Source organism: Acanthaster planci, linkage group LG11 (genome assembly GCF_054643075.1).
Source record: "Acanthaster planci isolate LZ-2023a linkage group LG11, COTS_SCS, whole genome shotgun sequence".
Taxonomy (NCBI): Eukaryota; Metazoa; Echinodermata; class Asteroidea; order Valvatida; family Acanthasteridae; genus Acanthaster; species Acanthaster planci.
In genome coordinates, this window is record NC_141787.1 from 5,769,861 (window position 1) to 5,784,338 (window position 14,478).

At 42.6% G+C, this 14,478-nt stretch overlaps 1 protein-coding gene across 4 annotated transcripts in view; it reads left to right on the forward strand.

Moving 5' to 3' along the window:
• LOC110987545 (laminin subunit beta-1-like) overlaps nt 1-14,478 on the forward strand; it is a 44,960-nt gene that overhangs the window by 24,665 nt on the left and 5,817 nt on the right. For 3 of the 4 annotated variants that reach the window (XM_022250353.2, XM_022250354.2, XM_022250356.2), the window contains 14 exons: nt 321-443; nt 2,012-2,228; nt 3,109-3,272; nt 4,250-4,406; nt 5,141-5,337; nt 6,030-6,123; nt 6,563-6,709; nt 7,729-7,761; nt 8,764-8,868; nt 9,608-9,759; nt 10,225-10,450; nt 11,134-11,540; nt 13,386-13,666; nt 14,304-14,445. In XM_022250353.2, coding sequence (XP_022106045.2) covers nt 321-443; nt 2,012-2,228; nt 3,109-3,272; nt 4,250-4,406; nt 5,141-5,337; nt 6,030-6,123; nt 6,563-6,709; nt 7,729-7,761; nt 8,764-8,868; nt 9,608-9,759; nt 10,225-10,450; nt 11,134-11,540; nt 13,386-13,666; nt 14,304-14,445 — 2,445 coding nt within the window. The remainder of the gene's footprint in view (nt 1-320; nt 444-2,011; nt 2,229-3,108; nt 3,273-4,249; nt 4,407-5,140; nt 5,338-6,029; nt 6,124-6,562; nt 6,710-7,728; nt 7,762-8,763; nt 8,869-9,607; nt 9,760-10,224; nt 10,451-11,133; nt 11,541-13,385; nt 13,667-14,303; nt 14,446-14,478) is intronic. The other variant, XM_022250355.2, reaches the window with a different exon arrangement.

Here is a 14,478-nt window from a genome sequence, read left to right on the forward strand (position 1 = left end):
TTCAACTTGTCTCGCTACCCTATCTATCACCGATATTCACTATTAGCGCACCTCCCGAAATTCCTCAGTTGCTCACTGTATGCTGTATCTCAGCTTTGAGTCATCCATTGAGTTATCTACCCCCCCATGTAGAGGTATCTCCTTATTGACAATGAAGAGAAGGGTTGATGGAGAGCATTTTGCAGGGAACCTGAAACATACGCAAAGCCACACTTGTTTCTGTTATCTACCGAAGTGGACATTCCTTCGTTTAGGCGTAGTCAAGAAAACTCGGTGAAGTTGAAGAAAGCTCACATTGCATTACTGTTTGTTCTGCACAGCTGCCCGGGGAGTCAGTGTTCCTGTACAGTGTCATGCTGGACTATGCCACACAGGGGGATGGTTCAATAACAGGGGACTCTGCCAACTTTGTGGAGAATTGCACCTGCCCTGCTGAGTACATGGTAAGCTGTGAACAGGACAATTGAATCTACTCTAAGGAACTCGAGAAAAAATGTGACTTAAAGTATGCCACACTTGATGTGAGTGTCAGATTTGTGTGTGGATAACTCATGAAAGTATATCCCTCAAACATCGTCCCAAAATTGGGTTAATGGATAAGAGGGTTACTTTTTCAGAATGCAATTCTAACATAACATTAACCACATCATGCTGGGGCATTTTTCAATGTTGATGATGCTGGGCCGGCATGACTATTATTTTTTCCTTTTCAAAATCCTTCAAAAATTCATCATTTCATTTAATGGTCGTTTATAGCCGCATGAAGTAATCTTTAGGCAATACTCTAAGTTGACAGGTGACCTTCATTGATGCCCGAGTATTTCAGCCAGGCCTGCAGCCTTGTAAACAGAGCCCAGATTGTGCGGTATAACTGTCTTTTGTTCGCGAACCTGGCTCAGTGCACTGCTGACCTCTTTTCTATAGGGGCCAGATTAGTGTGCAGCAGTGCTGTGTGTCTCATCGCTGCAGTGGTGGAGTGCTTTTGTCCCCGATGGTAATCTGCTCGCTCTCAATGCCCCAAACCCTGGTATACCGTTTCAAAACAAGGCTGGATTATCACCACTTTTGAGAGTGAAAAATGTCGGTAATGCCCAGCAGCCTGGTCTTTTGTTCGGAGTACAGTCTTTTGTTACAGGGCCCTAGGCCTGTTTCCTTTGTCCAAGTTCGGAGAGCCCGGCCACGCATATAAACCATACGTCTCCGATTCCGGAGTCCCCGGCAGGAATTGGTTAAATTTTAAACCTAAGTCTATAGCTTTATTTGGAACATTAAAAATTAGGACGAAAACAGAAGTGAAATGTTTGTAAAGTGCAGTAAAATTGACAGTCAAGTTTTACTTGTTCCTATCAAGAGTCCAAATCTGTGGGTGATGTGCATTTATAAAACAGGGCAAGGCATTTAGGCTGTTTCCATATCTCAGTCAGCTCATCTTTTTCTGGACTTTGAGCTTCAATTTTATTAATCAAGCTCAGTGCAGCCCCAATTTGATTCATCCAACACGAAGCCAAGATTTGGTTCTCACGGATGTTTGAAACTGATCAGGAGCTTTAGCTGAAGCCATTGACGAAGCGGAAGCTGAGATTAAAGTAAAAATTCCCTTGGACTCTGGAAAATAAGCACTCCACCAGCCTCACCAGCCCTTGCACTCTATGGCTGTACTGTCAAGCATGGCAGATTGTTTGAAAATTATAAACAGTTGCTTTGGCCACATAATGTTCAACTACCCGATTAAAAACATTCTCAAAACGTTTCTGATTATGTCTGCTAATAATTTGCTGGGACCACTGATGCCACCTGTTTGTGTTCATGGGTCCTTTATAACTAGTATTTATGGAAATACTCACTGTGTCCTGACAACTTGTAGCATGAGTGCCACCATTTTATCACATGTACTTTGACACTTGTAACTTATGGAATATGACGTCTCCAGTAGAGTATGTGTTAAACGCATGGGTACACATAAACAAATGCCAAATTTCATTCCATGCACCTGTGCCTTGCACGCTCACAGGGATTGTTCTGCGAGAGCTGTGCCCCGGGCTACAAACGAGCCTCCCTGGACTTGGGCCCCTTCTCCGACTGTGTGCCCTGTGAATGCAACGGCCACAGCGACCTCCCCTGTGACCCAGACTCCGGGGTGTGCCAGGGCTGCCGGGACAACACGGGCGGGGAATTCTGCCAGCTGTGCTTGGACGGTTACTTTGGCAATGCCACTAATGGAACTCCAGGTACTTTCTTTATTCAGGAATGCAGCTTTTCTCAGTTCAGCTGATTTCCTCGCTTTTCACTTCACACTCATGCCATTGAAAATTTAAAAACATTGTACAAAGTCTTGCAAAGATTGGAATTTCCTCATTTTTGTCAAAGTCCAAGTTGCATGCCTGTTTATTTGTCTTTTTCTGCACCGTATGTCAGTTGGTAACTCTTGATTAAGATGTTGTGAACTCATTGCAAGATATCACAAGTAAATAACTAATCAGTAAAGCCCGATTGTTAAGAATATTTGAATATTTGACTATTCTTTTGACTATGACTATTCGATTGTACCAAATTCCAAAATATACCAAAATACACAAAATTGAAATGAAAATAATGTATTGGCGTACTGTTGGGCATGTGTACTCGGCTCCTTTAAACTTTACTTATAAAGCCATTAATTATGGAATGCAACTTTGTAATCAAATAGATTGTTTATTTCATGGACTTTCTCTCTTTGAATATTTGATTTTGAAAATGAATTTTCAACAAGTGATCAAAGATCCAAATATTCAAATAATCAGCATCTATGCACCCATCATCCAGGAGTCATTGATCAATTCTCAAGACAGGTCATTATTGAACAGTGATGCCAGTGATCAGATGTGTCTATTTTAGAAAATCCACTGGTTCTTTTCGTAACTTCACAAACTCACAAAAGAAATATTTTGCCGGGCATTTTTGTGTTTCACACTTTTTCAGCAAAGTTTGGCTCACACCTTGTCAGTTCAACTTATCCTGGCAACAGCCATGCACAGCACCCTGTTTTTGTCACTGTGCATCAAGGCTTTATGGAGTCTTTGCCTTGACTCCTTAATTATATTCCCTTCCTCCTCTTGCTTTCCCTCATAGGAGACTGCCAGCCCTGTAGGTGCCCCGGACCCACCGGCAGTGTAAACTCCTTCGCCCCAGTCTGTGACGACAACGGTGTCTGCATCAGCTGTGCAGAGGGACACGGTGGGGACTATTGCCAGATGTGTGTAACTGGATATTACGGCATGCCGACCGACTCTTTGGTGAGTGTCTGCAACTTGCAAAAATACTCATTTTCATTTTGTTTTTTGTAACCTCTGTGTTATGTTTACAGAGACCGCTTGCTTTAGGATCAAAGAATGTAAAACATGGCTAGTCAAAATAAATCCTCTTTTTTCCGTGATTTAAGTTGTTATTAATTTTCTTGCTATTGTTAAATAGTAGCACACTTGTTTTTAACAATTTTCTCCTCTCTCTGGGGTCTTATCAATGTGATAATTATGAATTTTTCGAGTTTAGAAATATGAAACAGATAGAACAAAGTACGGGAGAAAAATGAAATCAAGAGGAAGCAGCAAGACCTAAAATGCTAAAGCTTGTGGTAGTTACTAATCTTAACAAAAACACATGTGGCAATTGTCCGGGAAATTTCCTGATTTACTATAGAATACTTACCCTTTAGGACATGATGTTTATAAGAATAGACATAAATAAAAATTTGCAAGCTCACTTGAAGGACCCTGTTTGGAATTTCAAAAAGCAAGGTCACCCAAGACCAAAAAACCTGTGTGAGTTAGCACATGGCCATGCTTGATAGGAGATCTTGTGCATTTACAGATTTGTTCCCGAATAACCTTAGATGTACTTCGTCATGGGCTTGCCAGACTTGAACCCAAGGTCTCTCTTGGTAGTCTGAATTTAATTTGACTACCAGAGTCTCAAGCTTGCAAATTTTTTTTGGCAGGGACTCCTGGAAAACACTGAGCGACATTTTTCTTATAAACTTTGAGATGGAAACTTCTGTCATCAAAAGTCATACGTTTAAAACTTGTGGGTTACATTATTGGAGGAGGGTTAGAAAACGTAATAAATAATTCTGTGAAGACATTATCTCTGGTGATGATGCACATTATTTCATGAAATATTTTTAATATTGACATATTTTCCTGATGGTATCAGATTACGATATGATCTTGGTGAATAAAATGATGTTGACCTCATTATTTTTCTGTTGTAACAGACCAACAGCGGTCGGTGTGTACCGTGCTCCTGCAACCTCAGCCCTGGCCAGTGCAACACTGTCACCGGCGAGTGCCTCAACTGCACGGGTAACACCACCGGCCACACCTGCGATGTCTGTGACTTTGGCTTCTGGGGGACCATCGACAACTGCCAAGGTACTGAACTTGCATTTCTCGCTAGTCCCTTCAAGGCCAAGTGCCTGTCAACGCAGAACGGCGAGAGCTTTGGTTGCAATCATTGGTTTGTTTTATCTGCCAAACTTTTGGATAATCCCCTAGGACATCCAGCCAACAAGCTCCCTGATTTTGTCAGTCTCCATTTTCCGATACCATTGGCGCATTCTTTGTATGTTGGACATCATATCTCCTATCTGCTCCAAGCAGGAATGAAAGAGGGCATGTTTTTGCATAGCAAAGATGTTTCTTTGATGGGAACTCACTGCGTGCACATGCAGATTCAAGCACATTTTGGCGAAGGATGTGCTGAGCACGTCTGACTGATTTCTATTTGAATGTATGGTCTTCGTGTTTGCATTGTATCCAAATGAACTGTGTTCACCTCTTCAGTTCTGACCTGATCTGTGAATTAAGTTATGTGTCAACTTGCAGAGTAACTTGTGATTGACATGTGACTGACTCAATTGCAACTCCGATTCATAGTCTGCACACATTCAGTTGCTCTCCCCGGGCCTTATCAACTGATTTTTTTGTTTCCATTTACCATGTGTGTAAATAGTAAAACAAACTATAAAAAGGCTTGTGCAGCCAAGAATCGTTCATACTCATGACTTCTCTGTTTTGTCTTTGCATAAATATGGCAAAATTAAGGTTGACATGTTTGTTCCTGCCTTCTGTTGTGCACCCATATTCTATGCATTATGTCTGTCCAGCTTGTGACTGCGATCCGCTCGGCGGCTTTGGCAACTGCAGCCAAGACATCGGCATGTGTTCCTGCTACCCCAATGTGGTCGGGGACCGGTGCACGCAGTGCGCTGCCAACACGTGGGGCTTTGCCAGCGGCGCTGGCTGTACATCATGCGACTGCCATCCGGTGGGGACAGCAAATCAGCAGACGCAGTGCAATCTGGTATGGACTGTCACACAACAATCCTCTGCTTGTTCATTTGCAGCAGTCTGTTGTGGGACATTTTGGGCTTTTGATCTGGGAGCGCCTGTACGTAGGCCAGTATTACAAGGGACATGTCGCCCTCCCCCCATAAACATCTGTATCCCCCTCCCAATGTGTACCCTTGTTGGAAATTTTATATGCACACAACCAGTGTACAACCCACAGTTTATTTGCTTTCAGTGCTCCCTTGGGTAAAGGTGAACACCCCCACTGCCCCTCCCCCCAAAAAATTTCACCCTAGTTACCCTGCTGCTCTGTATAGGCCTAATCTTTGTGCCATTTCTTGAGTACCAACCATCATAATTATAAAGTTGTAAATCACAGAACATTATGTATTTAATATTTAGCTTTTCCGGTACTTAGGTACTAGAATTTATTGCAACATGCCTCTTTTAAACATGGACGGGATATAAAGATTAAGGATAGTAGATTCCTTGGCAAAATTATTGACTGTACGGTTCTTTCTTAGAAGACATTTCTTTTTCTCTGAAAAACCTAAAGCACCACTTCATCTGTTGGAATTGTAAAATCTGTTTACTGTTAAATACCTAAATGGGAATGGGCTGATGATGAAATGTACATTTTTGTCATTTCAGTTGTTGTGCTTTCTGAAGAAGTGTTTGTGTTTTTGATCAACAATTTTGCACCAGTTGACAGGTCAGTGTGAGTGCAAGCCTCGGGTCACCGGTCAGAAGTGTGACCAGTGCCAGCAGGGATACTGGAACCTAGACCAAGAATGCATACGTGAGTAGTGGACTTAATTTAGTCAGCAGCACTGTATCATACTCAGCGGTAGCAAACTTTAATTGACAATAGCGAAAGGGGTCAACTCCAAGATATATTTTCAAGCAAATCAGTTATTTTCATCCTCTTTCCTTTTTTCTGTATTATTTCTTTTTTTGTGTGTGTGTAAATGATTTTTTTCATTTCAAAACTTTCTTTTTTAGAGTGGGAGGGATCACGTTCCCTACCCCTTATCCCCTTTCTTTGAGACACCCATGCCATGTACATGTATGTCCTGGTAGACTTGTTTGTAAGTCCTGCCGTCACGGTAGGCAGAACTTGCGTTCACAGTGTACGTGCAATTTTTGTACCACCTCATCTTCATCATCTCATGTTTATCCCCTCGGGGAACCCCGACGTTGCACATGCCTCTATGCATTGACCCCCTCTGTCTTCACAGCTTGCCAGTGTAATCTCGAGGGCACTGCCCTGGACACCTGCACAGACAGCGGCAACTGCACCTGCGACCTCTTGACCGGTCAGTGCAGCTGCAAAATGGAGACCATTGCTGGACGGACGTGCAACAGGTGCGGGCGCATCGAAGAAGGTAAAGATTGTTCAAGCTTCCGTCTGTTTTGCTTTTGACAGAGCAATTATCCTCCTCTTCACAGAAATGCAGTTTGTTTTCTGAGACAGTTTGTTCTCATAGTACTTATATTTTCTTTTGCTTTAGTTCTTCATCGTATTTTTTTTTCACTAACTTCTTGTTCCAAATGTAACTTAATTTTATGTTGTGTTTTGTGCATTAACTCATAACGCTCTACATGCTGTAGTATTCAAACAGCCTAAGGTCCACAGTGTAGATTTCAGGCTGAAATGGGCTGAGACATTGTACACAAATTTCCTAGCTGCTAGTTTGATAAAGCCCTGCAGTGTTTATAAATTGTCACACTCCGCAGACAGAGAACATTGTGTCTACAGGATCCATGCCAAAGCCTTTTCAAATCAGATGCATTCATGTTGACAATGGCTAGGAAAACACATCTTTCTTAGCTTTTAAACTTGTAGCATTCGTTCGATTCCTCTTCATTTTAAGTTAGTCTGAGGAAGACATTGTTGGTATTGTCCTTGTCTATCATGTCAATCTGCTACTGCTGAACCAGGAAACAAAAAAGAGTTTGTAGATTTCACTATTGTTGGACAGGATAGAAGAAGCTTTCTAGTGGTATGTAACTCCTGCTAGTGTAGGATATCTTGCAAACTTAACATATTTAATTCACTCCGAATAGAGAGTGGAGCATAATTGCTCCTGATCATCAACTTTTTTCAGGAATAAACTAAACTTTCCAAGCAATGGATTTCCATTACAATATGGATTTTTGTGGGAGTGGGTTCTATTTAGTACGTTAATGTTATTTGTTGAATAATGTCATAATCCGATTAAAATTGTCCTGTGATAACCAGTTTGCATCGTCTGTTGCCCATTTAGGTGTTTTCTTGAAGATGTGTCTAACACAAGCACATTATTTTTTTGTCCTGTTTCGCCACCAACCGTATTCCTCTGTGTCCCTCTCTGTCTGATTTGCTGTCCGTACTGTCTGTTCCATCTCTTCTGTCCTTCCCTAGACGGGTCCGAAATAGTCACTGAAGTTTTTGTTGGTAAGTTCAGTGAGTTAAGTGATTAATCAGAATAATGGACTGTCTCCGGTGATTGACTGATGCAGTAACATTGATCTATCACTAACTATGAGTGGTGAAGGGCGTATCTTCTTCTTTAAAATGTGACCGCTCTGAAGACACCACTTTTTAACCACTGCCTGCTGGGGATTCCGGATCCAGACACGTATGCTTTATATGCATGGCCGGGGTCTCCGAACTCAGACGAAGGGAACAGGGCCTTGTAACTAAAGACCGTACTCGGAACAAAAGACCAGGCCGCTGGGAATTACCGACATTTTTTCACTCTCAAAAATGGAAATAATCCAGCCTTGTTTTGAAACAGTATACCACGGTTTGGGGCATTTAGAACAAGTGGATTACCACCGGGGACAAAAGCTCTCCACCACTGCAGCGATGAGCAACACAGCACCGCTGCATGCTAATCTGGCCCCTATTGAAAAGAGGTCAGCAGTGCACTGAGCCAGGTTCGTGAACAAAGAAAGTTATATAGCACCGCACAATCTGGGCTCTTTTTACAAGGCTGCAGGCGTAAATACTCAGGCATCAATAGATTTTGTCTGTCCGGGTAGAGTGGACACCAGACAGTCCTCCACGTGTTTGTAAGTGTCCAGTAAATGAAGATAGGAATTTTTAAAGAATTTTGAAAAGAGAAAAAAAATGATAAATATCCCGCTCCAGCATCATCAACATTGATAACTGCCCCGGCAGGAAGTGGTTAACAGTTGAAAGTTAGATTCTCTATTTGATGACTGTACTGCCTGGAACCTGAATTTGTTGGTGCTGATGTCCATTAAAAATGTAGTTTCTGTAACATGAAAATAAGATTTTGAAGTGCACTGTATTATGTTATTTCCATTTAAAACATTGCAGCTACATTTTCTGAATGTGACAACTTGAAAGTCAAGCTATGGAAAGACAAAAGCCCTGAAATGGGTCGACACGTTCATGTTTTTTTAAAGGAATTTCTCCCATTCTGTGTAGGTGCTTTTCCAAATTGTGAGCCTTGCCCGGAGTGCTTCCAGAACTGGCGCCAAGTGTTTGAGAACATGGCAACCCTATTCAGAGAGCAGCACAGGACAGTCAGAGGTAAGGGATACCGTAACCCCTCCACCATGCGCCCAGTCTGACCCTTCAGTAGACTTCATTGTCTGCTTTCATGATAGAACCAATGTTGATTTGCCTGAAGCAGAAGCACCCCTTCATTGGTTGAACAGAGTTTTCATTTTTGTTGGTAGCGTTGCGACTCGGAACACGTTCATTTCATAGTCGTTCATGAACCAGGGAAGTGCAGATCTCACCAAGGGGCCCCTGTTGCTAAGGAAATCGCCCCCTCTCTTGGTCCAGCTTTGGGGCTCATTGCAAGGACGTTCCGTATTTGCCACATTGTAGCTGGGCAGAGTTACAGTGCATTCCAAAAAGACAGGAATCACAGTGACATTTTTCTGATTGGGCAAATAAGGTCTTTTGGCTATCATACGATGCACCCCCCACTTCTCTCCATCATGGGTTTGTGTGCGGTCTGTGTCATTATCATTGTTGTCATATGGAATTTTGACTGCGGTGAAATGCGGTATCTGTTTTCCTTACATGGGCCTCTGGCCGCACTTGGGTATATCAGTTGTCATTTCAACTGCCGGGGGGGGGGGCAGAGGGGATTCCCTCATCACAATATTATAATTACATATTGTGCTGCTGATGTGCACCCTAGCCATTACTGTGGCCCTCCCAATGCCCGATGCTGCTGAAAGAGATAAATATGTCATATTCATGTGTCAATCCTCTTCAACTGTAATAGTGAGAATTTCATCTGTTTTTCATCTTGAAGGACTTTTAGATAATTATGGCAATCTGACTGTACCAGAGGTAGATTACATGCTGGACTTCATCCGGAGGAACCTGAGCAGTGCTGCAGTGGCCATTGAGGTGGGAACCAGGGAAATCGTGGATCTAGAATACATACAGGTTGGATTTCAACAGGTGGGTTTCCGACACGTCATCACCAATCAATACTTCAAACGGGTTAATGATGTTTGCAATTGAAATCTAGAAACTTGAACAAATTTGCATTACTTAACTGTGACACATTATCTCAAAACACATCGCTCTTTTGGCTCAGTCAAACTCACAGAGTTGCTGTTTACATAAATCACAAATGTTGATTTGATGAGAGGGACCTTAACAGCCACCACATTGTAGACAAATAGGAGCTCAAAGTCAGTGAACTCTTTTGAGAGTTGCAAGAGAGTGGTACAACATTCTGAAATCACCTTATTTTTGTGAAAAAAACACAGGATCAATTCTTCTCTTTTTTGTTTGATTTGCCTGTTTTTTGTGTAATTTTGGAGTTGTGTTTCTTCCTGCTTGCTTGCCTGAATACTAAATGCTTGTGAATGAATATAGTGTATGCCCTCTCTAGATGCCATGCTTGTTTTCTTCCCTCAGATTTCGGATGAAGTAGACAACTTCACCGATTTGGTGACGGCCATCGAGTCCAATCGGTTGGAGCAGGCCTCCCGATTAGGCACTGTCCATCTCTTTGCTGGCAGCGTGGTGGTGGGGGATGGCGCAGTCAGGAATGCCCAGCAGCTGCGGCAGGACCTCAATGCCCTGAGCAGCACCCAGGCCACGCAATTCCAACTTGGGAACGGCACCTGGATGGATATACAAGGTAGGAAGGGGTCGCTGGGGCACTGAACCAGCTCTTATAAAAAAAGGGGAGGTGTCCAAAATAGTGATGAAATCTGAATGTACAAGTAAGAAGTGCGGCATAATTGCTTCTCTGGGTAAAAATTATTACCTGGGGCCAATTTCATACAGCTGCTTAAGCAAGAAATTTGCTTAAGTGTGAAAAAACCTTGCTTGAAAAATCAGGTTACCAGCCAAAACTCCATGTGATTTATATTGGTTTGGAATGGTATTCAGTGTCTTTTGGTGAACATGACTAGGCCTACATAGATTTTGAGCTGGTAACCTTTGTTTTTAAGCAAGGTTTTATGTGCTTAGGCAAATTTTGTGTTTAAGCAGCTCTATGAAATTGGCCCCTGGGCATTTCCACTATAATGGCATTTTGACAAATTGGCATTCTATTAATATTTTTACTTGTGAAATAGAAAAACTGACCACTACAGCACTACCTGTAGCACCAACTTTACATAACATTTTAAATTTTTTCCCCAAACACTTGTTACAATATCATTTAGCATCATTCTGCTACCAACCTCGAGAACATTTGGAATAAGCAAAGTAAAAGTATTTTTGAAAACATTACTCTGTTTTGAATAGCTCACCCTACCGACCCAACTCCTGGTCATATTGTGATGAAGTGTCATAGTTTTGTTTGTTATCTTGTAGACATGTATACAGCCATTGAGGTCTCAGAACAACACATTCAGCAGCTCCTGCAAGATGTTAATAGACTCCTGCAGGACACTGAGCTTGCAGCAGCGGAACGCTTACAGGCTACTCAGATACTCAACGATGGCAACCGGGGTGTCGAGTACAACCAGAACTCGGCCCGCCTGGCCCAGATCAGCGCCGTCCAGCAGGCCTACCCGCTGGCCTCCACTGCCCAAAATGCCTCGGCTGCCCGGCAGGTGGCCCTGGAGGTCAACGGGACCATGCAGGGGATCCTGGATGGCGTGGTGTCCGTCCGAGGTCAGGCTGATGCCCAGGCCTATCGGAGTGAGGTGGCCAGGTTTAACGTCACCAATGCTGAGGATGCAGCTAGGCAGGCCCAGTCTGCAGCCATGAGCTATAAGGTACCAAACCCTCTCACAAGACCCATTTCTTGAATGCCACAATGTCACTATGCTTGTAGAGGTACAATTGTATTCAAGACGGAGCAAAGGGAAAATGGAATTATAAATCCCCTCTGCTTTGGGGGATAGGCCATAGTATTTTCTCCGCAATTCTTGAGTCAATCCTCCCTCCTCGACCTACGAAAAAAGACAGAAAAAATGAATGAAGAGGGTAGATTTGTAGATTTCAAATATTTTAAACAAAACAAAAAAGTAAAATTGTGGAAGCAGTAATAAAAACGCAACTATGTACATAACAGCAATAATCATTAGCATTTGAAAGTAGAATCACCCCCTAGTGTTGCAACATTCAGCACTTTCCCCTTTATTCAAATTATTCCCCCTTTATTCAAATTATTCCCCCTTTGGCAAATGTTGCCAGCTTTCACCAATTAGAATTCATTTTCTCCCACACCCCGTCCCGCTTGAAGGCAAAATGTCAGAAGGGTGCAAGCAAACCTTTTTCTATTTCTGTGAGCCGGCTCTGATCCAAGTCTTGAACCAGTGGGTTTGTGACACCACGTGAATAGCTATTAAACTTCCATTCCTTGATGATGGCATTGTCTCAAGGCAATTTGTCTCTGATATATTTTGCCTAAGATGCAAAAAATTTATAATTATTTGGTTCTCAACGGCCTGGTAGTCAGGTAATTTTTGGCAAATACTGTTAGGCCCTGTCACCACAAAATAAGCTTAAAGTCAGAATTTTCAAAAACTGAGATATCAGTATATTTGAATTCAGCAGAAAGAGGGCTTTGCAATGGTATATACATGGAACACTTAGGGTAAAAGTACATGTATTAAGGTGACAATATGACATTATTCTGGCAGCTTTGGCTGAGTTTGGGTGGCTTGTTCCCATATGTTCACGAACAGCTCGATTTGTTGTTCGTGGGTTGGCCGCTCGAACGCTGGGAACAAACAGCCGGTTATCATAAGCAACATGTAACATGGCGGCGTCCATGTACGTTATTTGAGAGTTAAGGTTTGGATGGGTTGAATTCTTTTCTATATAAACAGGAACATTCATTTCTGTGTTACGGAAAATAAATAATGTTAATTTTGCAAAACTTCCCATTGTCTACATGGCCTATGGCTTTGGAAACCATCTCTCTACTTTTTGTAGCTGTTCAAAAATGAAAATCTCACGGGTTTTTCCGTGAGTTCCTGTAAAACCTGACTAGGAGGTGGTGTGTGATCCTGTTCCGAGAACTGTGTTCTTGAGTCGTGTTCCTGCTGTTCGAGTGCGAGAACAAGAAACCCGTGTCAAGAACAGGCCGCCAGAACTCGACCTTTGCGTGTTTGTTTCCCACATTGTTTCAACATTTCTGAAATGACACGAATAATGCTATCATCAAAATTGCCGAGAACATGACATTTTTAAAATCTGATTGTGCAAAAAATTGGAATTAAATAGACGGATTACTCTTTCTAAATATGACAAAACTTCATAAATTGACCTCCACTTCAATATTTGACTTTGAACCCTCAAAATAGGAAAGAGCTAAATGCAACTTCAAGCTCATTTTGTTGTGCCGGGTCACATGTTTGTACAACTAGATTTAGGGGATCAATATACTCACACTTCACCAAATTTTCTTACCCAATTTCATGCTAAAAGCAATATTGGTTTAAAAAGAACCCTGTAGTGCAATTTTTAAACAAGAACCTGATACATGTAGTACTGACAAAATGATACCAAAGTATTTTCAGTGTCATAACATGAATAAGATAACAAATGGTAAAGTGCATCCCTATGGGAAATTACTGTAGCATTGTACAGATCTCTTTTCCCCTTTTTCCCAGGACATTGCCTTGTCAACCAAGGCCAACATGACCAGCCTCTACATCCAAGCCATAGACACCCTCGTTGCCCTACGGGATGCCCAGGCGCGCAGTGAGGAGGCTAGGGCGATTGCCCAGGCCATCCAAAATATGACCGTCCGCCCCTCCACCGAGATGGGCCAGCTGGTCAGCCAGATCAATGTAGCCTCACTGACCACCTCGGTGGTCGAGAATTTGCTCCAGGACGCCACCGATAAATTTGGACGGGCAGAGCAGACAAGGGTGTCTGCTGCATCAGCACAGTAAGCATCATCAGGCAATTCTGCTGAGGTCCCTGTCATCCAAGCATTCCCAAACCACTCAAAACTGCTTGGAATGGTATTGCCCACATTTTCTTCGTTTGTATTTCTGGTAATAAAACAAAGATTTCCTCATATTTGTTCCCCGTGTGCACTGTAGGCTGTAAGTTTGAAGAAACCAATAGGGAGGAAACTGTGAAGAATTTTTCCCAGTTATAAAGGCAAAGGGAGGACAATCCCAGATCATTTTTTTGTGGGAAACAGTGGAATTAGGTAGGGACTGAAAACCCGAGCCACATGGCGACTTGGGTGAGATTGGAACCCAGGTCACAGAGACTGAAAATGCGTAAAAGAAGCACTTACCAGCTGACTCACCCAACTGACTCTCCCTACTTCTCGCGGATTGTATAAAATAACATAGTCTCATAGGTGGCGCAGTCGCTTTTCACTGTCAGGACAGCTTGCTTTGTTTTAGGATTAATCACATGGGGAGTTATTTCAGACATTGCCATTAGAATAATGGCTACTTGATGGAATAAGATGCTTAAAAATTAGTAATGGGCATTTTTCAGTTGTTTTCATGCGACAAGGTGCGACAGAATTTAATGGTAACTCTTTTTGGGGGTGTGGCTTTTGGCAGGCAGGAGGCAGAGTCTGTTGGTGCCCAACTACAGACCATCGAGTACGAGTTGACGGAAGCGGAGAGAGTGAGAACAGAGACCACACAGCGGCTGATGGAAACTGACAATAACATCACCAGCATCAGCTCAACAGCCAGCCAGGTGAGATGTGAGCGCAAAGCATAAATGCCAGTC